This window comes from Lygodium microphyllum, chromosome 19 (assembly GCF_053477565.2).
Source record: "Lygodium microphyllum isolate KBCC chromosome 19, Lygodium_microphyllum_v1.1.10, whole genome shotgun sequence".
In the NCBI taxonomy this organism is placed as follows: domain Eukaryota; kingdom Viridiplantae; phylum Streptophyta; class Polypodiopsida; order Schizaeales; family Lygodiaceae; genus Lygodium; species Lygodium microphyllum.
Window position 1 is genome coordinate 56248343 of NC_141153.1, and position 25278 is coordinate 56273620.

The following is a 25278-nucleotide window of genomic DNA, read 5'->3' on the forward strand; positions in this document are numbered from 1 at the left end:
ACTGATAGCAAAGCCAAAGGTGGCTATCTACTACTTTGTCCCCCAATCCAACCCATTTTGATGGTTGTGTAATGTCTCTCTTCAAAATGGTAATCCCATGTTAATGTGGAACACTGGATTCAACAGACTTCAACCTTGAAAGTTCAATCCACTTGGCAACTTGTTAGTTTATTCACTTCGCTGTTATTTTTGAGGCAAAGTTCCTGGAGCATTTGAACCAATTAACATCAATTTTGAAAGCTCCATCTACTTCTGAACTTATAAGTTTATTCATTTCAATAACTGTTTTTAAATCTCAGTGGTTTGGGGCAAAGTAATTTCTCTCTTTTTTATCTTGAACTACAAGTTCATACTAAACCAGCTTAGACGTGTTATTGTTGAGACAAATGTGTTGAGGAACACAAATTCCATGACTTGATAATGATTATCAAACTACTTTGTCCTTTATTGAGAACTTTTGTTCATTATTTCTGACTGATTAGTAATGATTATGTGTGTCCTTTTGGCATAGCAAATATGACTTGAATTAGAGAAGCAGGTTGTCTGGACTAATTTCCACCGTCTTTGCGAGATCAACAGCTACTAATGTTGGAAGTTAGGCCTTGGTAGAATCCAAGCTGCAGGTTATTAAAGACTAAGTAAACTTGTTTTATGCAGTGTAACTGAGATAAGTTCTCCCATGCAGCAAATCTTCGCTCAGTCTTTTCATAACTTGAAAACGGTACTGTGTATTCCTTTTCCATCTTATCTCAAGACACATTCATCTCAAAGAAAACATGGAAAGTCCCAGATTATAAACAGCAAACAGCATGTTTTCTATGTTTGTTGACAAGCTTGATGTTGGCAGGAAGCAAGATGCCCTCAAACAGGGTCCAAGAGGACAGAGAGGTGCTCCAAAAGCTCCCACCTTGCTTCTTTGCAGAAGGATGTAAGCTTACTGATTCTTTAAACTCGTGAAGCTTCAAAAGAGGCAATTTCAGGCTTATTAGCTCTTTAGATTCACGAAGATTCAAGATAGTCAAGTTCAAGCTAGTTATATACTGCTAATACTGACAAATTCAAGCACTGATCTTTACATTGTCCCTATTATTAATAAATCTCACAAATATGGAAATAATCATTTGGCCTAGACAATGCTATTGGACCTAGAATGCTGCTTTTGATTATGCTCAACCTGCTTACTGTGTAATGATCATAGACCTAAAGTAACCTTGATGAATCTCAGAAGAGTAACACAAAAGTCAGTTCAGTTTGTGTCAGATGTCAAGAGTCTTGTCATGCCATAGGGCCAGGGCCTCAAGCTCACCACAAAATGTTCCACTGTTAATTTTGGCATTAAGAGTCTTAGAGAGCTTGTGTGTGTGTGTGTGTGTGTGTGTGTGTGTGTGTGTGTGTGTGTGTGTGTGTGTTGTGGCTTTACAAAAGATAAGTATGTGTCTCTCTCAAAAAGCAGTGGAATTTCCAGCAGGTCTTATAATGTTAACTCTAGTGCTCCTACAACTCAATCCCTCTGTGGTAGACTCTCCAAACCCTATCCTCCTATAGAAGTCTCTTAGCTCTCCTATCTTTTGTCATAGTCAATGGGATAAGACTTGTTACATCCTTGGACATTCTAGATGGGCACCTGCAGCATCAGCCATTAATCATTAAGCATTTGGTTACTAGATGTGACATGTTCTAAAATATAAGACAATTAGAGGGTCTTGTAGTGTGAACACAACCTAGGGTTGGGGCTTGTGACATCATGTATCCAAGTTGGAGGTCTATTAATGTGTTTCATTTGTATCAGAGCAGCAACCTACTCTCTACCATGTTACATGGCAACATGCACAAAACCATTGGAAGCTCATGGGACCGTGATAGTCCATGCTTACATCTCTACTCCAATTATGGATACAGGGTGGCATGAGAAGCTATTAGCCGGAGAAGTAAACATGGGGAGCACACACAAGCAGGTGGTGAGGTACCTAAGGTTTTCTTATCTAGTACTCTTGTATGGAGGTCCTATCAATGACAGGCAAGGAGTCTTTTGACACTTGAGGACCCATAGAAGCAACTACTCCCATATGAATTGTATCTACTTCTGATACCACAAACACCTTCACAAGGCACGGACGAGAGAGATGCACACCCAAAAATCAGTTTTATTGTTTTCTGTTGTTTTATGCACAAAACAATACTGCAGAGGAGCTTGTAGTTTGTTGTTTAGGGGCAACTCAATCGTCTGGTTGGTGACAACATGGGGGAGAGGCAACCTGATCATAGGCAAAGTTCCAGGGTGATGACTCAAAGAATATGCCTTAAGTCAGTGATCCCAAGACCTACCCCCAAGGGCCAACACAAGGGTAATTATGTCATGTTAACAAATTGTGGTGAACCATCATGCTTCCAAGAAGCAATGGACAAACGGGATAGTAAGAAATGGCACAAAGCAATGCTATCAAAGATGGAATCCCTCATGAAGAATGGCACTTGGGATTTGGTACATTTGCCAAAAGGACAAAAAATGCTACCCTGCAAATGGGTTTACAAGATGAAAGTCACTTCTGGTTCTTTGCTAAAGTACAAGGCTCACTTGGTTGCTAAAGGGTACAAGCAAGAACATGGAATTGATTTTAATGAAATCTTTTCTACTATAGTCAAAATGACTACTTTGCAAACCATCTTGGGTTTGGTTGCATCTGAAGACATGGAACTCATACAGATGGATATAAAAACCGCCTTCTTACATGATGATCTGCATGAGGAGATCTATATGCAGTAGCCTGACGCTTTTGTTGCAAAGGGAAAATAGCACATGGTATGTAAACTCCACAAGAGTTTGTATAGGCTGAAGTAGGCACCACGAGAATGGTATCACAAATTTGATACATTCATGAAATCTCAGGGATTTCATCGTTCTCAACTTGATCACTGCTTATACACGAAGAAGGCAGCAGATGGCAACCTTATTCTCTTGGTTTTATATGTGGATGACATGCTGATTGCAGGCAAGGATGTTCATGCCTTGGACTCCTTGAAGCAGAGTTTACACAATAGCTTTGATATGAAAGATCTTGGTGAGACAAATCACATTCTTGGCATGCGTATACTCAAAGACAGATCAAAGGGTCTTCTTTATCTGTCACAGCAGGAGTATGTCACGAAAGTTTTGCAGCGTTTCAATATGGAGGGGAGGGAAAGCCATTAGTGCACCATTGCCTCAATATATGAAACTTAGTGCAGATGACAGCCCTACATCAGATGATGGAAAGGCTGAAATAGCCAAGATAACCTATGCTTCAGTTGTTGGAGCTTGATGTATGCTATGGTTGCTACACTTCCTGACATTGCATTTGTGGTGGGAGTGGTTAGCAGATACATGGCATATCCTGGCAAAAAGCATTGGAAAGCAATGAAGGGTATCATGAGATACCTTAAGGGCACAAAGGATTTGTGTTATCTATTTTGGTAAGCAAAAGTCGTCTCTTGTCGGTTTCACGGATGCAGACTATACTGGCCATCCTGACTGCAAAAAGTTTACTTCAGGATATGTGTTCATGTTCACAGGAGGAGCAGTCTCTTGGATATCTAGGCTGCAAAAGTGTGTTGCATTGTCTACTATAGAGGCAAAATATGTGGCTACCACGACGGCATGCAAAGAGGCTTTATGGCTTTCACGTCTGGTGAGAGAGCTTGGTATTATTGAGGTTCCTATCCTCCACTATGACAGTCAGAGTGCTATCATGCTAGCACGAAACCCTGTCTTTCACACAAAGACAAAGCACATACATGTGAAGTATCACTTTATCAAGGATGTACTTGACAACAAGGGCATTGAGCTTGTCAAGGTACATACAGATGATAACCCCGCAAACCTTCTCACGAAGGGTCTCCCAGCCGAGCGGTTTGCTCATTGCTGCCAGATGATGGGGGTTGGATAGTATATATGTATTTCAGCTTTGTACATACATAGACTTAGTCGATTCTTTTCTCTCCTTTTAGGTACATTGCCTTTAGGTGGGAGGTTGTTGAGAATAAAGGCTCACCGTGCTTTTTACCATGTTCGGGTGCGAATGCACCCTTACACTTCTTGTACCTTATACATATTATCAAAACCTAAAAATTGGTACACTAGTCTTTATACCGAACATCAAGTTTGTCATACTCACTCTCCTCTCTACTGCTCTTTACTCTCTCTCTCTCTGTATTATCCATCGCATTCACTCTCAGCTCAGTAAAATCTCCAACAAAACACTCGTTTTGTCCAACGCACAGCTTTCAGTGCTTCAGTTCAATACACACCTATGCAAGTTCCTATAGGGTATAAACGCATACAGGATACAGGCCCCCAGACCAAACAGACCTGTCATAGTCAACAAACAATTAGGTCAACAGGTGCTCAACACAGATTGGTATTAATGCATTCAAAACAAGAAAATGGAACTTCTATCCATGCAGTCTAGACAAGAGCAAATTGTCAGAGACTCAACAAGTAGTTGATGCTTTGGGGCCTAATTCAAAGGGCAAGGATGAGATGGTACCGTGCACGAAGGAGATTGTGATGAAAATACCCTAACACAAAAACACAAATAACATCATACGACAAAGCACAAACTCGAACTCCTGTATCTCAAGGATCAAGGTAGGGTTAATGAGCTAGAGAGTGTGTCATACTCCAAACAGATCTCGAACCATAGTAAGGCAACCTCTAGATGTCGAACATCAACAAACACAGCTAAGGAAGGCTGGATCTGATACAAACGGTAGTACAGGAGAGAGAAAGACTAAAAACACAAGTGAGGAGAGAGAAAGACTAAAAACGTAGGTGAGGAGAGAGAAAACAATGAATGCAGCTGGAAGGAGAGAGAAAACAGCAATGACAAGCTGAGGAGATGATGGCAACAGCTAGAGGAGAGAGAAAATCTACAAGGTGGCAGCTAGGGCTTGCAAACGCAACAATATGCTGACATGGCAGGCTGTACGACGGCTGGATGACGGACAGCAACAATTGCCTGGCTGGAAACAACAACAAACTGATAACGGAGGGCTTGAAACAGGCGCAAGATGAGTGAAGACTGCAATGGACAGCTTGGACTACAATGTGCTCTGCGAATGGGGTGTGGGCAGCAAGCTGAAAACACCTGAAACCTGTAAAAACGAGATTAGGGCTGAATGGAGGGCAGTATACCTATTTATAGAAAATTTAGGCCCTCCCAAGTGGGTTTGTGCTTATGGGATACATACACTCTCTAAGAATGCGTTTCTTTTTAAATAAACAATATTTCTTCCTTAATTAGGCATGCTTTGGGGCTGTTTAAGTGAAGTTGATACATTTTTAGCTCAGCGCCCCTCTCAGGCCCAACAACAATGCCATGAGAAGTAGGCCAACCAAGTCCCCCCTTTTTTTTGGTTTTTTTTTTAATCCTTTATCCCAAGGCATCCCACCCCAAAGCAGTTAGAGCATCCGACAAAGGGTGCATGTCGACTGCCCAATGGCCTACTAAGACTACAGAGACGATGGTTATCTTACCAAGGAAGCCCAAATGATTATCCCAGTAAGGCCAGGGCATCAGACAAAGGGTGCACGTTGGCTACCCAATGACCTACCAAGTCTTGCAAAGGCGGATGGAATCAGCTATGGACTTTTTTTAAAGGGCTTTGTAGTTTTGATAGATTTAACATTAAGTAAGGGTTTCAAATTAGGGTTCGTCCTATTGAGTATCCGTGCCCCAAATGGGAGAATGATAAGGAATGGTCAAACCCAAGACCTTCACAAAACAAGCACACTATCCCTACCATTATTGAGTGTCAGTGAAAAGGAAAATGGCTAAGGTGTGGGTGACACAAACATAGCAAAGATGTGAAGCAAGCAAGACAATCAAAGCAAGCAAGCTAGGGAGAACTGCCTTGGAAAATGACATGTGCAATGCCACAAATATGATGGATCCAGAGTCCACCACTCCAAAAGACCAAAAAGGAATAAATGCGCACCGATGCATGTTTACATGAACAGAATACCAATGCATGGGGTAATGCAAAGGGAGATGCAAGATATCATGCTCCCGCAAAATGCAATGCAACGGTGCTACTTGGACAACGCCCTCGCAAGGGAATTGTTCACTTGCCCAAGTGCCCTTTTACAATCAGGTTATCCTAATAGTGCGGATGAAGTTACAAATATCCAAAAGTACAATATAAAAGAATGAATCAATATCTAAAAACTGTAAGCATCATCACTGTCATTATTAAGAGAAGTAGTTGCCCCCTCTCAAACTGGAAGGGAAAGCAAGAGAGAAGCATCCTCTCCCCGTCAATCTGAAGTAGGGGTGGATGTACCCAAGCTGATCCTCGGTAGAAGGTACTAAAGAATCGGTCGATTGACTACTTTAGTCAAAATGTATGCAAATTTGTCTGATAAAGGCACAAACTCTAGGCAGATAGTGCCTAGCTCAACTTGCTCTCTGGAAAAGTGGAAGTGGGCTCTCACATGCTGCATCCATGGTGTGATGATTGGATTGCCCGCAAGGGCAATGGCACTCTGGTTGTCGCAATAGACAACGGTGGGAGAGTCACAAGGAAAGTAAAGCACTGCCAGTAAGCTTCTCAGGTAGATGACCTCGGTGGTGCCATCAAAGAGAATCCTATACTCAGCCTCGGCCATGAAAGCCGCCACAATCTCTTGCCTACGGCTAGACAAAGAAATGGGAGTCGTGCCCAAGGTGAAAAGGTAGCCGTCGTGGGAACGCCGGGTGTCAAGATCTCTTGCCCAATCAAAATCAATGTACCCTTGCAAACATAAACCAGAACCATAAGTGAGGCCATAAGAATAAATACACCGTAAATAACACAACACATGAAGACACAATCCAATGTGGCATCCTAGATGCTATGAAATATTGACTAAGAATACTAACTGAGTAAGCTAAGTCTAGCCTAGTATGAATTAACCAAAGAAGTTTCTTGCGTGCCATTTCCATGATTGTCCGGTTCCTATACTCTACGACTCCATTCTGAGAGGGGGAGTTAGTAGAGGCGAGCTAGCAAGAGATGCCGCCATGCTACTATAGAAACTCGAAAAACTCATGGGAGATAAACTCACCACCGCTATCACTCCGCACACAACCAACACAACAACCCGTCTGGTTATGAACCAATAGCACCCAAGTAGAGAAATATATAAAAGCATCGGACTTATGCTTGAGAAAGTACACCCACATGCATCTTGAATGATCATCCACTATCAAAAGAAGTACAACACGTCATTCAAGGCGACAGTGGATGTTGGCCCATAAAGATCAACATGAATCAATCTAAGAGGTTAGCTCTATGTGTAGACTGCTGAGGGAATGGGGTACGGTGTTGCTTCCCAAGCTGACATGCTTTACAAACATCTCGAGCTAGCTTCAAGCGAGGAAGACCCTCAACCATCTCACAGCAAGACAACTCATAAAGAGAGTCATAGCCAAGATACCCTAGACAGAAATGCCAAAGACACTCATTGTTCATAGGCTCCTGAGATGCGGCTAATCCCTGGAAGCTATGGAACACGGATCCCTCGACTGTCGGTTTGGTAAGAAAATGGGTCATGTGGTATAGGCAATTAGGTTGTGCCTCACTACGAGTAATCACTAAACCAGTCTGAGAGTCAAGGACCTCGACTGTGGTTGCTGCAAAGAAAACTGCTCGCCCCAACCAGCAACACTACTGAACAGATAACAAGTTCACTCCAAGGAAGCTGAGGGACATGGTATACATTGTCCAACGAAGCCAGATCCGGACCCTTGTCAATAGAAAAACTAACGCAACCTTCAGCCTGCCGAGGAGTTGTTTCCTACGTGGACCGCCTAGCTACAAAAGCTCGAGTATAGAATATGTCCTCTATAGGAGTCATGTGATATGTAGCTCCTGTGAAGAAAACTGCTACGGTTTGCACTGAGAACACATAGAGTGTACAACCACGACAGAAACACAAAGAGACAAACACAGACACAAAGGGAAAAACTCAAACCCTAAACGCAAAATCCAAAACTCAAAACTCAAACACAGAAACTCAAACACAAACAGAAGAAGGGGGAGAGAGAATAAAACTCTGAAGTGAATGAATGTTATAAATGAATGTAAGAGTATACAATGTGCTCAAGGGCAGAGCAATGTCAGAGTGTGATGTCCACCGGAGACGGATCCCAAGTCTGTGACCACTAGTCAGAGAGTGAACAGAGAGGAAACTCCAAAACGCTGACACCAGGGGCTGCCAGAGATAGAGGCAACAACTGCAGAGTGGGGAGATGACACCAGGCGGCTCCAGAAGGATGCGAACGCAGGCTGTAGGATATCACCTGATCTTGGAGATGCTGGCGATGGCAGTTGGAGGCCAAACACAGCCTAGCAGATGGCACCTGACAGTAGGCGACAATTGGAAGAGGGCGCCAGGGCACTATGAGGCTAGAGGGAGAGGTGACAGCAGTCGCGAGGGCTCGACAGCCACGTGGAGGTAGACTAATGGCTGAAATCTGCACTGGAGAGTGTGAAACCTGCACAGACGGAATAAGGCTAAATGGGGGCAGCCTGTCTATTTATAGATGTGGAAGGGCGGCCCAAAAATTAGGGTTTCCAACTGAACTCTCTCAAACCGCTCCCTGTTTTAGGGTTTCCATTGAACTCTCTCGAATCACTCCCTGTTTTAGGATTTTACTCTAAAATAGCATTTTTTAGTGTGTTTTGGGGCTATTTAAGAGGCTAATCAGCAAGTAATGCATGTTTTAGCTCAATACCCCCTCTCAAGCCCAAAACTGAGCCGAAAGGTTAGGCCAACCACTGTGATGTTTATTTTTCCTAAGGCGTCCCACCCCAAAGCAGCCAGGGCATCAAACAAAGGATGCACGTTAGTAGCCAAATGGCCTACCAGGACTACGAGGCGATGGTTATCTTACCAAGGGAATCTAAGTAGTCACCCCAGAGAGGACAGGGCATCAGACAAAGGGTGCATGTCGGCTGCCCAGTGGCCTACCAAGCCCTACAAAGGCGAATGAAACTACATGAAACTTTTTTTGTTTAATAAGTGAGCTAAATTTTATGGGATGCGGCCGATTGAGTAATAGTGACCCAGAAGACGGAAGTAGGGAGGGTACACCCAACACATCACAAAACAGAACAAGCTAACCCATCCACTCAGAGTATCGATGACGAGGAAAAATAGATGATGAGGTATCTAGGTGATGAAGGATGGTGGTGTGGTAACAACAGTCGTCGGTGGAAACAACTTAGGATCCGCTCAAGTGGTGCTCTGCACAATGAGATGCAAAGTATGCTACATGCTGAAGAATGCTCATGCAGCAAGTGCCACTTAGACAGTGTCCCTCACGGGAAAATTGTTCACTTGCCCAAGCGCCCTAGTACAAAGATAATGAAATCATGCAATGCAAAAAGTAAGGTACAACAGGGAAAAGAAGCCGATGTCGAGGACAAAGTGCCGAAGCCTGTAGAATACCGAGAAGAGTAGGAACCCCCTCTCAACCTGGATGTAGATGCCGAAGAAGGAAGAGGAGCCTGATGTCGGTCTTCATATGGTGTCGAGAACCATAAGGAATGAAAGAAGAGAAAGTGGATGAAGTGGATGAAGCACCCCGATAGAAGAGCAAGGTAGAAGTCACCGCCAGGATAGCATCAAGAGAGATGCTGCACAATCCGCCTCAGGAGGGGAAACCGCCATGCTGGAAGAAGAGCAAGCACTCCGAGGATGATGAAACCATGAAAGAAACGGTGCGCATCCCCACGTCTCTAGCCCAGGTAGAACCAAAGCAATTTGCAAGTTAGCCCTACACTGAAAGACAAAACCCTACAAAAGAGATGAGAATCTGCAAACACAGAGGTTAGTGGTGAAATGCTCCAAAGCAAAACATAACAGAAAGAAAATCTAACTCAAAATAAATGCAATGAATGTGCATGTGTGTGATAAATGCAACGGAAGTCAAAAGAATGGAAAAGCTAAGGACAATGAATCCTATGGGCCCAACTCTAAGAGTGCGAAAAATGAATGCTAGACTGACCTAGGGTATCTGAAAGGACCTAGAGACATGCTAGTCTAAGAAGGTGGCCACCATCGCATACATCCAATAGTAGGGCGTTGCCAAGGAAATGCTTGACGAGGTGGGGAGGAAGGTGAGATAGATGCATGAAGTGCAACGAGATCGGAACCTTCATACCAATCAGCCAGTCCCTCAGGGGTAGTGAAAGAGATGGGCTGCTAAGGTTGTACTCGAGCCACGCGTCCAGCAGCAACAGCGGGTACTGAAGGAGCAGATGAAGCAAGAGTGGAAAGCGTAGCTCCACCGGACTGTGCAATCGCAATGGTCTGCAGAGGCTTTTTAGGTGAAAGACCTTAGGCCTTGGAGTGACATTCCTCGTCCACACGGCCGGCTCTCTGGCAATGTGTGTAAAACCAATTTTTCTTAGGGAGTTACTGCTAGATAGGTCTAAATTTTTTGGTTCCATCTGAGGAAGAGGAGTCACCCTTGGATTGGCTTGCCTTCGCATCTTGCGAGTTCTTGCCACTGGTGGTTTTGCCTCTCGAAGAAGAGGCAACTAAACCCCCTCTGCTCTCAATAAGGCTATGATGAGGATTTCTTGTGGACTTGATCATACAGCCTTGCGTAACGCAAAAACTGACACTCAAACTCGTAGAAGGTTGGTAATCGAGCTTGGAAGATGATGTGTTGAATAAAATTGAAGTATTTTTTGGGCAACTTATTCGAGAAGAATGTAACTTGATCGTCATCTAACTTTGGAGAGCCAGTAGTGGCGAACTCGGCAAGTGACCGCCTATATTCAACCAGCTTGACTTTCAGATCATCCCCTTCCTTAATAGAGAACTCTTGAAGCTCAAAGTCGAGATTGATGCGTCGAGAACAATCACCAACCGCATAGTGGTCGAGAAGGTGACTCCAACGCTTTGACACGAGTGGGAAGTACTGCAACTGAGAGTGAAACTCAGGAACCAATCCGTGCATCAGCTCAACATTGGCTGTGGCGTTGTGGACTCTCCATTGACGGATGTAATCAGGGTGAGCTAGTCGAGGGTCCGGCATAGGCTCTAGACCAATGACGAGGTCCCAAAGACCCTAAGACTCAAGCGCTTGTTGCATGAAATTAGAACAAGTGGTGAAAAATTGACCTGTTAAAAAGTGTCTTATCTGTGAAGGCATTCTTGGTTGTTGCAACAGGAGGGGTAGTGCTCGGAGATGGATAGTGTGAAAAAGTATAGTGGGGGTAGGATGGGGGAGTGGAGTACACTTGGAAATGGGCCCCAATGTGCCCACCAGGCATGCAGGTAGTGTATAAGGTGGATCCATAGGTAGGGATAGGTTGACTAGGCATGGGCATGGTAGCCACATGAGGAACCCAAGGAGGTGGGACGGGAACACGGGAAGCAGAAGAGGAGAATCCATGCGTAGGTGTAACCCAAGGAGAGTGTGAAGACGCACCATAAGCTGAGGATGGAAACCCCTACGTATGAGTGGTCATGGGAGATGTGAAGCTGGGGATAGTGAGGGGGATGTCCATCACAGTGGAGTTATGGGTATGCTCATTTGCTGAAAGGTGAGAGGCACTGTATTAAAGGGTGGCATTCCCCCTAACAAAGTACCATGGTGCAAAGAGATAGAAATTGGGGTGGAGAAGGAAAAGGTGCTAGGAGCGGAGATGGAAGATCCAACCCCTAGGGTATGTGATGCAGATGTGGTGTAATCCAAGGTTTTGGAAAGATGATGAGATATGATCAAGGTGTGATATAGAAGAGGGTGGGATGGGAGGGAAGTGAGAAGTGTGTGTGATATGCTCAAATGAAACAAAAGCTGTAGATGTACCTGAATTTCGTCTGCTTCGTGAGCCCCCTCTAAGTTCACATACGCAAAGCCATCCGGATCCTGTACCTCAAAAGAATAAACATGCAAGGGTTTTGATTCATGCAATACAAAAGAATTGTACAAACCTGACATTGGACCTGGTTGAGATGATGAAGATGGATCGCCAGACGTTCTGAATGCCGTATGTCCTCCACGATCGGAGAGGTAGCCAGCCTCACCAACCGGTCCGGATGTGGTAGCAAAACCAGTAGGAGAGGTGTAAACATCACCGTACTTGTTGCGATAGTCCTCCTCTGTCATGTCATATTAGTGAAATCTGGTGAAGATGGAGTGTCATCCTCCTCACCGAGTCCATAATGCCGTCTCAAGGCCTCCAATGATGGAGAAGCTTGATAAGACATCATAAGAACTCGAGAAGAAGGTGTCTGGGACTGTTTCAGTTACGAGTCGTATTGTGTGCCTCGCACAAAGACTAGCTCTCCACAATATCTGCAAGATACTCTTTACAAGAGCACCGGCTCTGATACCATATGAAGAAAACTGCTAGGGTTTACACTGACACACAGAGTGTACGACCACGACAGAAACACAAAGAAACAGACACAAACACAGAGGGCAAAACTCAAACCCTAAACGCAAAACTCAAAACTCAAACACAAAAACTCAAACACAAACAAAAGAAGGGAGAGAGATAACACTACTCTAAAGTGAATGAATATTGTAAATGAATGTAAGTGTACAATGTACCCAAGGGCAAAGCAATGTCGGAGTGTGACGTCCACCGGAGACGGATCCCAAGTCTGTGACCACCAGTCAGAGAGTGAAGAGAGAGAAAACTCCAAAACGCTGATACCAGGGGCTGCCAGAGACAGAGGTGACAACTGCAGAGTAGGGAGATGACACCAGGAGGCTCCAGAAGGATGCGAATGCAGGCTGTAGGATATCACCTAATCTTGGAGATGCTGGCGATGGCAGTTGGAGGCCAAACGCAGCCTAGTAGATGGCACCTGACAGTGGGCGACAATTGGAAGAGGGCACCAGGGCACTACGAGGCTAGAGGGAGAGGTGACAGCAGTCGCGAGGGCTGGACAGCCACGTGGAGGTAGACTAATGGCTGAAATCTGCACTGGAGAGTGTGAAACCTGCACAAACTGAATAAGGCTGAATGGGGGCAGCCTATCTATTTATAGATGTGGAAGGGCGCCCCAAAAATTAGGGTTTCCACTAAACTCTCTCGAACCACTCCTCGTTTTAGAGTTTTACTCTAAAAGAGCATGTTTTAGTGTGTTTTGGGGTTGTTTAAGAGGCTAATCAGCAAGTAATGCATGTTTTAGCTCAACAGCTCCATTATCCATAATCCAAACAAGTGCTAATGTGCTCGGTTGTGACGAGTGGGACTCTGCAGTAACCTCGTCGGGAGGCAACTCACAGATGTGGATGAGACTCGCATCGGATGTCTCTACGGAGACGATGTGGGCCTCTGCATACCAATCAGACAAGCCTCTAGAGTTGAGAGCGTTGTCGACTGAGATGTCTAACCGGTGGCAGTGTAAGTCTAGCCTTTTCACTACCCCTTGCCATCACCCTAGCCTCCCCTAAGGAGGGTTGCCCGACCAAGGGACAGGGGTCTGTGACTTGGGTTTTAATGTTGAGCCTCTTGCCTTTGATCGACACTCATCGTCAAAATCACCAGTCTTTTGACAGTGTTGACAATATATATTCTTCTTAGGTACATTTTACCACCCGGGTTTGAGTTGAGACTGGGAGTTTCCTTGTGATTCCCCTGCTTGTTTTTTATTTTGATTTGAAGTTTGATTTTATTTACTCTTCCCTTGCTGCCCCTTCTAGGAATGAGCAACAAGAGCCCGCTCTAAGGGATTCTTCATACGAAACTAATCGAACAACCGTGCATAACGCAATAGCTAATACTCAAATTCATAGAATATCGATAAATTGGGCAAAGAAACCACTTCCTACATAAAATTCAAGTATTTACGCAATAGCTTGTTAAGAAACAATGTGACTTGATCGTCAGAGGACTTAGCAGTCCTTGTAGTGAAGAATTCGAAAAGGAGACGTCGATACTCAACCAACTTGACTTTCAAGTCATCCCGATCAAAGATTTTGAAGTTCTGAAGCTCACGGTCAAGATTTATTTGACAGGTCCTATCCCGAGCCGCATAGCGGTCAATCAAATGTGCCCATCTCTCTGATACTAAGTCAAAATGCTAAAGTTGAGAATAAAGCTCAAGCAATAAGCCCTGCATCAGCTCGACAATAGTGGAGGTATTCCTAGCCTTCCACGAGCGAACAACCTCATATGGAACAAGTGCGGGATCGAGTTGGGGTTCCAACCCTTGCACAAAATCCCATAAGTTCTATGAGTCACGCACATGTCTCGTCAAGTTCGACCAAGTTGTAAAGTTTGACTCGTTAAAACGAGTCTTGTCATGGTAGTCCAATGTCTATCCAACCATGTCGAGAGCTTGTGAAGCAAGCTATAAGGCCCACTCCGACTCACGATAGATTTAGCTTGGATGTGATAAGTGGTGCGGAAGCAGTGTTCGAAGTCATCTGACCTTCTATTGTTTATGCTTCTTTTATAGAGCTTTCAGATCAAGGCCTAGGTTTCTCTCAAAGAACTTGGCTCTAATACCATGTGAAAAAATACCCTAACACAAAAACACAAATAATACCGTACGACAAAGCACACACTCGAACTCCTGTATCTGAAGGATCAAAGCAAGATAAATGAGCTGGAGAGTGTGTCATACTCCAAACGGATCCCGAATCGTAGCAAGACAGCATCCAGATGTCGAACACCAGCAACTGGAACCAAGGAAGGCTAGATCTGATGCAAACAGTAGTGCAAAAGAGAGAAAGACTAAAAACGCAAGTGAGGAGAGAGAAAGGCAACGTAAGTGAGAAGAGAGAACAGTGGACGCAGCTGGGAGGAGAGAGAAAACAACAGCAACAGGCTAAGAAGATGATAGCAACAGTTGGAGAAGAGAGAAAATCTACAAGGCGGCAGCTAGGGCCTGCAAACGCAACAGTATGCTGACGTGGTGGGCTGTATGACAATTGGATGACAAAGAGCAGCAATCGCTTGCCTGGAAACAGCAGCAAACTCATGATGGAGGGCCGGAAACAAGTACCAAATAAGTGAAGACTGCAATGGACAGCTTGGATTGCGATGTCCTCTGCAAATGGGATGTGGGCAGTAAGCTAAAAACACCTAAAACCTGCAAAAACGAGATTAGGGCTCTACGAATGGGGTGTGGGTAGCAAGCTGAAAACACCTGAAATCTACAAAAATAAGAATAGGGCTGAATGGAGGGCAATATATCTATTTATAGAAAGTTTGGGCTCTCCTAAGTGGATTTGTGCTTATGGGATACAAACACTCTCTAGAAACGCATTTCTTTTTAAATAAACAAGATTTCTTCCTTAATTATATTTTGGGGTTGTTTAAGTGAAGCTAATGCATTTTTAGCTCAATAGAGATGACTGAGGAAGTGGCTTCAAGCTTTGATGCACAAGCTGCAGCAAAACAATAAGCATAATGAGGATGCTCCTATGATAACTGTGTCAAAAATAACAGGTATGCTCTGATACCACGTCAAAATAAGCAACGATGCAGAGAGACAATATGGTTTGCAGGGAATAACATAGAGTCTGTACGGCAAACACTAGGAGAGAAGAGAAACTTAAAAACACAAGAAAAACGCGGTGATGATGCACTGAATCATGCTATGAGAAGAAAAGTTGATACAACAGAGTCAAAGCTCAAAAGGTAATTGCACTATCCTGTCTCAATCAAGTGGCAACACCTGTGGGAATATGCATAGTAAAGGGAGTGAAACACAATCCTCTAGGCAATGGGCTATCGAAGTAAACACTGGAAGGTGAAGGACAGATGTTGAGGGAGTAAACCGCTGTCCTCTGATGCCGGGGAGTGACCTGGGCAGCAAAATGCAAATCCCAAAGTGTCGGAGCTGTCAAACATAGAGAGAGCAGCCCAAATGTTGATGCCATGTGAATAATAATGACATCAGATGATGGAGGATGAGCTAGGCTACAAAAACGCACGTCCCAGCAGTCTTTGTGACAAAGGAGTGATGCCAAGTGATGGAGGAGGAGCTAGGCTGCAAAAATGCACGTCCCAGTAGCCCTTGCGATAGACAAGTGACGTGAAGTGATACAAGAGGAGCTAGGATACAAAAACGTAGGTCCCAGCAACCCTTGTGATAGACAAGTGATGAAATCACTAACGCTTGATGATGTAGACTGCCGCTATAGGCTAGGATGTTGACGACAAGCTGGAGATGATAATGCTAGCCAAGAAGAAGACCTCCAAACTGAAAAACGTAGGTGAAGGTGGAGCCTGATGGAAAAGGGTGTTGAAAGATGCTCCAAACCTAAGGCCTGATGATGGAACAGGGCGCCTGAAGCAAAAGAGCAAGGGTGAAGGCAGCCATGAGCCACGAACCACAATGTCCTACTGAAGGGGTGTGAGAGCAGTGGAAGGGGTTGGTGAGAGAAGGTAAGTGGTGGTGGTGACCGAAGAAGGTGGTCAAGAATGATTGAACAGAGAGAGGTAGTGATGAATGAAGTGGCTGCCTATTTACAAGCATAAGCTGTCTAGGGTGGCACACCACTGTGTGGGCACCCACTAAAAAAGTGGCCAAAATGTGGACATTGCCCTTTTTGGGGTTGTCTGTGCAAAATCCTAAATGAAGTGTGTAAACTGAGGAAGTGATATCTCAACAAATTATTGATAGCTTGACACCATTGGAATCCCTGCCACATTCATATGTGCAAGCTACCAATGCTTCCGATGATTCTCCAAAACTAGTTTGGGAACATCTTCTAGAGTTTGCTAACTCTTTGCTCAGAGAATACATTCAACACAATCACAGTAATCTTCCGAATTGTGATGAACAGGACATTGTGGATGCACATGTTGATACGCGAAAAGTGCTCCAATCTTTCTGTGCATTTTATAAACATGGAGTCATACTTTTCTTCACAGGCAGGATCTCGATGATCCCCTGGATTTTGCGATGGTTGGCTTCCATTCTCAGGTGTGATTGTGTTGATGAGGTTTTTGTGGGGCCCAGGGGTTTCTATGAGGTCATGCTCACATCCGCCACAAATAGAGATGATTTTCTTTTTTTGATAGACAATTGGTGCATGTGGTACCATGGAGACCGATGGCAGATTGTCAAAATCTTCTCAAACAGGAATGTCTAGTGTGGGTTGAGGTAGAAAGCTGCCATGCGATTTATTGGCCCTTGGTGGCAATTCTACCTTGGTGCCGTCAAATATGAGAGCAAGCAACAAGAACGTCTCTGCATGCTATGGGACACCTTGAGGAAAAGACCCCCATTTGGCTACGCCTTAATTGCACTAGCCTACATCCACTATGGTTTAAGCTCAACCAGGGCACCTTTGCAGATCATTGTTTCACTTGTAGCAAGCTTGGTCATTTCATATCAGAGTGTCCAAACAAAAAAGATGTTGCTATTCCTCATAGTAGGGATACTGAAGTGATGGAGGCACCACTCAATGGGAAATGGCCTTTGCAAAAGGATGTGATCCAACAAAAGCAACCTATGCTTTCCCCGAACCCGCATAATTCAAGATGGGTTGATGTCCAATGTACAAAGGATAAGAAGGTTGAAATGCTTTTGCAGTTTCGGCAGAACTTTTAGATGGAGTTTTGGACACTTTAGCGGAGAAGATGCAAGTGAGGCATGAGCAGCCTCGCCCATGAATTCCTTAATTTTACAAATGTGGATTGCCACTTAGAATGTCCATGGGATTTGTTCCCACAGCAAACAACATGACGTGTATTTTGCATGAGAACAACTAGGATACTTTGTGTGTTGTTGAGCACAAAAGCCATGATGCTGCTGGTCAAGTTTTGACTAGTCATGGATTCCCTCTTTTTTATGCTAGTTGCAAGCCTAAATACTATTCGGGTGTCCTCATGGTTGTACATAAGAAATTCCAACCAATTCTTATTAAGAATGATGTTCACGAACACTTCCTAGTGATTGAGATTGTGTTTAAAGGCAAGCCTTATGGCTGGTCGGCCTTTATGTACCCAATGACTCATTGTATCGTCAAGCCCTATGGATCCGTCTTCGGAATTCTCTGGGCCTATGAAGATCAAGTTTGCTTATGGGCAATTTTAACATGTGTGTTGACCCATCCCAATCCACTTTAGAACAATCTCTAATGGATAACCCAGAAAGTAGGGCATGGCAAGCCTTTTCCATGAATGTCCTAAAGTAGGATCTTTCATCTTGGCTTTCTCCATCGGCCTCGGGATTTACCTCTCACTCACCTCAATACACTGCCACGTGGTCTCAATTAGACCACATTTATGCCATGCATAAAGACTACTTTTTATTTAAAAAATTTAAGATGCGAGTCTTGCAGCACTAAGTATTATCCAACCATTTTCCTTTGCAGCTTGACATGATTAGGTAGCCGGTGGATGCTTTTGCCAGTCTCTTGGGTAGGCTGCCCCTAAGATTCAATTTTTCCTTTTTAAGCCATGCGGTTTTCAAGGGCTACATGACCTGGCTGATCGAAAGGTTTTCATGTGATTTTCCACTACAAGGATTGGACTCCTTCGATAGACTTATTTCAAATGTCCAAAAGGTGACAAGACAATATAGCATCTATCATGCTTCGCTTAATAGGCCACGTTTGCATGCTACAAAAAACATGTTGGCCTTGGTCCGCCTGTTGTTGCTCGATGTACTGCATGATGATTTTTTAATCTCATTGGCAGCTCGATAGGGCAAACATATTCAAGGCTTTCAATTGCGGTCTTACCAACAAGCTAAGCTAAGGAATTTGACTAATGGTCTTCAAGACAATTCTTGCCAATCTCACAAATTCTTTCAGGCCTTGCATACATCCCCAGCAAGGGAAAATGTGGTGAGATTGCAAGATGAAGAAGGTCAAATGGTCACAAATCCCAGATCAATTGTAAGTATGTGTAGGGAATACTTCGCAACCCTTTTGAGTTCGCGACAAATATCTTCTTCGCAAGTTGCGCATGTGAGAGTGCACGACAGAAGAAGAAACAAGAGCACACAGACAGACAGAGAGAGAGAGAGAGAGAGAGAGAGATGGGAGTCGATGGCGCCCTGTCGCGACCTGCCGACTGCGCCCTGTCGTGACGTGACCTGCCGCCTGCGCCTGCACCGTTTCGTCACCTGCGCCCTGTCGTGACCTGCCGCCTGCGCCTGCACCGTTTCGTCACCTGCGCCCTGTCGTGACGTTACCTGCGCCCTGTCTTGACCTGCCGCCTGCACCGTTTCGTCACCTGCGCCCTGTCGTGACCTGCCGCCTGCACCGTTTCGTCACTCCCGGGGTCGGGGTCCCTGCCGCCGTCGCCCTGCAGTTCCGTCAGGCCTTGTTCTTCGCGTCCTGGTCCTGCGCGCCGTGTTGGATCGTCCCGGCTTCTGTTGTGCCTGTCTACTGTCCCGTCACGCTGCCACGCCTACAGACACCCATTTTGGTTCGACGATTGTGCTGTCCGCGGGTCCGCGTGCTCGCGTTTGTTCTTCTCTGCAGAGGCGCACAGCTATTGTCAACCCTAATCTCGACAGTCGTCAGAGAAGCAACGCCTCGACCAGAGTGCCCACTGATCTGTACACAGAGAGAGAGAGAGAGAGACGCCTGAACGAGTGCACGCTTGTTCGCTTGTGGTCCCCTGCTTTACGTCCGCGTGCAGAGATAAGGAAGCCGAGAGCGAGAGAGAGCGGATCGCCTAGACCTGCGCGCCGTCTGGAGACCCATCTGACGACTGCCGCCTCACGACTTCTTCAGAGAGAAGACAGCAGTATGGCTGGCCTGGATATGGATTTTCTAGACCGGACGGTGGCAGCCCTTGGCCCGGATTCTGATACAGAGGAGCCGGAGGATATGGTGCCGTGCACGGAGGAGATGCCTCCGGGTTCTGAACTGCTGCCTGCGGGCAAACGCTCCAAGCATACTTCTGACGAGCCAATGGGTCCTCAGGAACGTTCCTATGCGCAGGTTGCCTCTGATCCTGTGGATTCGCAGGAGATTGACTGGGAGCATTTGCTGGACTTTGCCAATACTCTGCTTGGCGATTATGTCCAGCATAATAATGAAACTTTTTCTGATGCGGGAACTGATGATGTGCTGGAAGCCACGGTGGACCCGAAATCAGTCTTGCGGTCCTTCTCGGTGTTTTATGACCGTGCCGTTATACTTTTCTTTACTAGCAGGATCCCAATGCTTTCCCATATTCGCCAGTGGATGCACCATTTATTGCAAGGGGAGTGTGTTGAGGAGATCTTCCTTGGACCTCGCGGCTTTTATGAGGTGCTGTTGAAATCAGAAACACATCGGGCTGAGCTACTGTCCAAGTTGCCATTATTCTTTGATCGCCGCTTGGTCCATGTTGTACCATGGCGCCCTATGGCCGACTTCCAGCGTCTGCTTCAACGAGAATGCCCGGTGTGGGTGGAAGTGGAAAATTGTCCGGCGGTCTATTGGCCATTGTTGAAGGATGCGATGGCAATTGTGGGAACGGTGTTGGTTCCCCCAAGCCTCAAGGCTATGAATCGAAACCATTTATGCATGTTATGGGACACGGCCAGGAAAAGGCCTGCGTGGCTTCGCCTCAATTGTTCTGGCATGCATCCTTTGCATTTTCGCTTGAAATGGGGCAACTTTGCAGGACACTGCTTTTCATGTGGTAAATTGGGGCATTTTATGGCCGAATGCCCTGAAAGGCAACCGTCTTCCAAGGATGCGCAGGTTGTGCTGCCTAAGGATGACATGGTGCTTGATGCCCCGACACAGGAGGCCCTTCAGCCACCTAATGTCGTGGATAAAGGCAAACAACAGGTCCTGGGTTTGGATTCACGTAGCACCAATTGGATTGAGGCACGTCAAAAAAAAGGTAAAAAGTTGGATGCAGGCCTGGCGGATCCTGGGCCTAATGCTTCGCGGGATTCCGTGCGCACGTATATGCGCAGGAAAGAAATGTTCACTTCACAGCAGGCTGCGCGTACTATGGCCCCGTCTGCCTCCCGTAATCAGTCTACAAGGAAAGTCTATACAGACGGTCCCAAGGGCCCACCTACTAAGCTGGCGTTTGATACAAAAGGTAATGTGATTACACCCTGGGATCGGCGTTTTCCCCGCCCCACTCCCAAGGCAGTGGATTTTCCTTCTACCTCTAAAGCAGGTCGCCAGAATTCGTTTGCAGTATTGGCTGATTTTCTGGATGAGGGTGTCCTGGATGCTCTCGCGGAAAAGGTGAAATCGAGGCAACAGGCGCCTCGTTCCTGACTTTCCTTTTTTTGAAGATATATGAAGATAGCCACGTGGAATGTGCGAGGCATTTGCTCTCGCCATAAGCAACATACCATGTGGACTGACTTGCATGAGAACCAGTGGGATGTATTGTGTGCAGTTGAGCACAAAAGTCACGGTGAAGCAGGAAAAGTTGTGGATTGTCATGGATTCCGTCTGTTTTATGCAGGGACACATGCCACGCACTATTCGGGCGTGCTGATGATTGTCCATGAGAAATACCAGCCTGTTCTTGTTAAAAATGATGTGCAGGGCCGCTTTCTGGTAATCGAAGTCTTATTTGAAGGAGAGATTTTATGGTTGCTGGGCCTCTATGCTCCGAATGATCCCGCATCCCGACGGGATCTTTGGTCGACTTTGCAGGGCTCCATGTCACTTGGCCGAAGGGAGTTTTTTATGGGAGATTTCAATATGTGTGTTGACTCTTCTCAGTCCACTTCAGGGCATTCGGTAATGGATACGCCGAAAAGCCGCGTGTGGAATTCCTTTGCTTTGCGCGTACTTAAGCAAGATCTTTGGTCGTGGCTTCACCCTTCTTTTTCAGGGTTTACTTTTCATTCCGCCCAATATGCAACTACTTGGTCGCGGTTGGACCGAATGTATATCATGCAGGGGGATGATTTTCTTCCCGAGATGCTGGAAATGAAGGTCTTGCAACAATATGCGTTGTCGGACCATTTCCCCCTCCAGCTTGAGATGCGGGCACAACCTATTGCACCTTTTATGCAGTTGCTGGATAGGCTCCCTTTACGTTTCAACTTCTCTTATTTGAAGCATCCAATTTTTCAGGGCTATATGCAGCAATTAATTGAGAGGTTCTTATTGGACTTCGCCTCTGAGGGCTTGGCTTCATTTGCACGACTGCTCTCTAATGTGCAGCGGGTTGCTCGGCAGTATGGGATTCATCATGCCTCTCTTTGTCGGCGACGTCAACATGCAGCAGAGGACTTACTGGCTTTGGTCCGTTCCTTGCTCGTGGATTCCCCAGATGATGATTTTCTGTTGTCACTGGAGAGGCGTTTGGCCCATCTTATTCAAGTGTTTCAGTTGAAATCTTATCAGCAGGCCAAGCTACATAACTTGACTGACACATTGCAAGATAGCGCATGCCAGTCTCATAAGTTCTTTCGTGCCTTGCATGCTTCTCCGGCTCGCGAAAATATGACTAGACTCCAGGATTCGGAAGGTCGCATGGTCACTGATCCGCAGACCATTGTCAATATGTGCAGAAATTATTTTATGGAACTTCTTGGTTCTTCTCCCTCGCCTTCTAGCCAGGTTACGCATGCCCGCTCGGTCTTCTATCATCTGGTCCGCCAGCAGGTTCCACTTGATATGCAAGCCACTTTGGAGGCGGATATTTGCGAGGAGGAGGTTATGGATGTTTTGTTGCACCTGTCTAAGGATAAAAGTCCTGGTTGGGATGGTCTCACTAATGAATTCTTTGAGAACTCGGCCACGCAGTTGGTGAAACCATTGGCGGTCATATTTCAGCAGGTTTGGGACACAGGGGTCATGCCTTCCTCATGGAAAGAAGGCCTTATCAAACTAATTCCAAAGGTCCCTTCGCCGTCCATGCTGCAACACTGGAGACCAATTTCTTTGATGGGCTCAATGTATAAAATCTTCTCCAAAGTGCTGGTGAATCGGCTTCACAAGCACCTTCCAGCTATTGTGCATCCTCTCCAATATGGTTTCATTAAGGGCCGCAACATTCTGCATAATATCTTAAATGTGCAAATGGCTATTGACTATGCGCGGCACTCCAGTCAGGAAGTGGTATTGATTCAATTGGACTTGGAAAAGGCGTTTGACTATGTGGACTGGTCTTTCATTGCTGATCTCATGTCTGCTATGGGCTTTGGTACTCGGATGTCCCGATTGATCTACACCATTAGTGCTGCGGCTTCTTCAAGAGTCATGCTCAATGGTGGGGTTACAGAGCCATTTGTCCTTGCACGCTCGGTCAGACAGGGTTGCCCTTTGAGTCCTCTCTTCTTTGCCCTGGCAACTCACCCGGTCCTTTCAATGCTATCTTCAATGGCGGCTTCTGCTCAGCTGGCAGGATTGTCTCTTCCTTTGGGGCAGCACTTCATTAGCCAATCTTTGGCTGATGACACCTTTATGATTTTGCGGGCGGACAGGGACAACATTCGAAAGGCATTAGATGTTTGGATGCTCTTTGGTCAGGCCTCTGGTCTTCGCATCAATGCCTTTAAGTCAGCCATTCTCAGTTGCACGGAGCCTGATTTACAATCATTAGGGCTGGCAGGGCCAGGTGGTTTCCCGTGGCTCCATTGTCAGGCATCTTGGATATCCATTGGGGGTGGATGTACGGCCAAAGGACCTACTGGAGTGGATTTCACAAAAACTGGCGGCGAAGTTTATGTATTGGAAGTCGCAAGCGTGGCCATTCCATGTCCGCCTCAAAGTGGCTCAGACAATTATGCTACCAATGCTAACGTATTTCCTGCCATTGCTGCTGTGGATGCCTACTACTTTGAAGGCTCTCACTCATCCCATTCGTTTCATGCTATGGAAGAAGGATTCATTGCAGGCAGGCATTTCATGGATTTCATGGTCACATACATGTACCCCGAAACGCATGGGTGGTGGAGCGATTTTGGATGCAGAAACTCATATGCTGGCTCTTCGTTGGTCTCTTTTTCGTGCCATGTGTGTGGATCATCACCCGTGGACCATCATAGCCCGTTATTTTCTTGAGGACAGCGGGCTACGCCATGGTAACACACGACTTCGGGCCTCCTGGTGGCATGTCCTTAATGTTGACTCTCGATTTTCCAGTCCCTCTTCCTCTTTGTTACTGCACTTGGTCGGCTCTTGGAAAGCGGTGCTCCAAAAGGCCCGTTGGCATCCAGTGGGGGACCGCTTGCACACTAACTCCTTTCAACTGGAATTGTTGGCAGTATCGAGATTACTTTCATGGGAAGACAAACATCAGCTCAAACCGAGATTCAACCGCATGGCCCGTTTAGGTGTGACTTCGATTGCGGATGCTACCCTTGCCACTCGCAATGTCCTCGCATCGTTTCGGACTGCTAGGAGACTTTTCAGGATCCCGCGCGGATACCGTGGTTTATGGGGAAAGCTTTTGTCGAAGCTTCAGGGCAGGCAACCCTTTCCTGCCTTGGCTGTGGATCGTCCTTGGCAGGACTGGGACCTTGCAGGCCGGTTGAGTCTGGAAAAGGCCTCTACTAATCAGGTGTATCATCTTCTCATTCAAGATCACCAATGGCTGGGTGTGAAAGCTAATACTGTTTGGGGACTGCGGAAATCGCTGTCATGGTGGCAGGCAACGCTGATGGAGGGCTGGCTGAATAAGGCACCTTTCAAATGCAAGGTCTTTCTTTGGCGGGTAATGATTGGTGGTCTTCCTCTTGCCTCGGCCCTTTCCAAGCGTCGAATCTCGAATGGCAATTGTTTCTTCTGCACCACTACTGCGGAATCGGCCCGACATCGTTTTCTTTCTTGCCCGCTCGCCAAGAATATCTGGTCACTCTTGTCGCAAATCTGGCGCGCAGTGGTGGGGTCCTCACTAACTCCTTTCGATTGGGTTTTTGTGCGCCCAAAGTACCCCACACCGCCACAGTTACATATGAAGATCTTATTTCACTTTTTCAGATACTGGGGATGCTGGCACATATGGACCACGCGCAATGCTTTTCTCTTTGATTCGGCCTCTAATGTACCGAGACATATTGCCAGGCTTAAAGGGCTCTTGCATTGGCAGTTAGATCTCATCCGGCACTCCGACTTGCTTCCTCGGGAGGATTTGCATCCCTGGCATATGGCAATTGCCTCTGGGTCGTTGCCATGATTGGTGTAACCTTTTTAGTGCATTAGGACGGGGATTTCCCACACGTTGGCCTAGGGCCCTCGTGCCTCTTGTAATCATGTAATCATGTAATCTTGTACCTTTTTCTCGTAATTAATACAATTACCTTTTACGAAAAAAAAAAGAGAGAGAGAGATGAAGGAAGAAATATTGCACTAACTAAAGAAGAAAGCTGAATACAATGATGAGGACTGATCAATCCCTGCA

General features: G+C 45.8%; 1 protein-coding gene and 1 long non-coding RNA gene across 7 annotated transcripts in view; one reads left to right on the plus strand and one right to left on the minus strand.

Annotated features, from left to right (window-relative positions):
• The window catches only part of LOC148019901 (uncharacterized), a 57171-nt gene that overhangs the window by 12221 nt on the left and 19672 nt on the right, over nucleotides 1–25278 (minus strand). The window lies entirely within an intron of this gene.
• LOC148019902 (uncharacterized) overlaps nucleotides 1–25278 on the plus strand; it is a 60479-nt gene that overhangs the window by 9442 nt on the left and 25759 nt on the right. For all 5 annotated transcript variants that reach the window (XM_087700093.1, XM_087700092.1, XM_087700090.1 and 2 more), the window contains 2 exons: nucleotides 658–721; nucleotides 848–928. In XM_087700093.1, the coding sequence (XP_087556219.1) occupies nucleotides 680–721; nucleotides 848–928 (123 nt within the window). In that variant the 5' untranslated portion in view covers nucleotides 658–679. The remainder of the gene's footprint in view (nucleotides 1–657; nucleotides 722–847; nucleotides 929–25278) is intronic.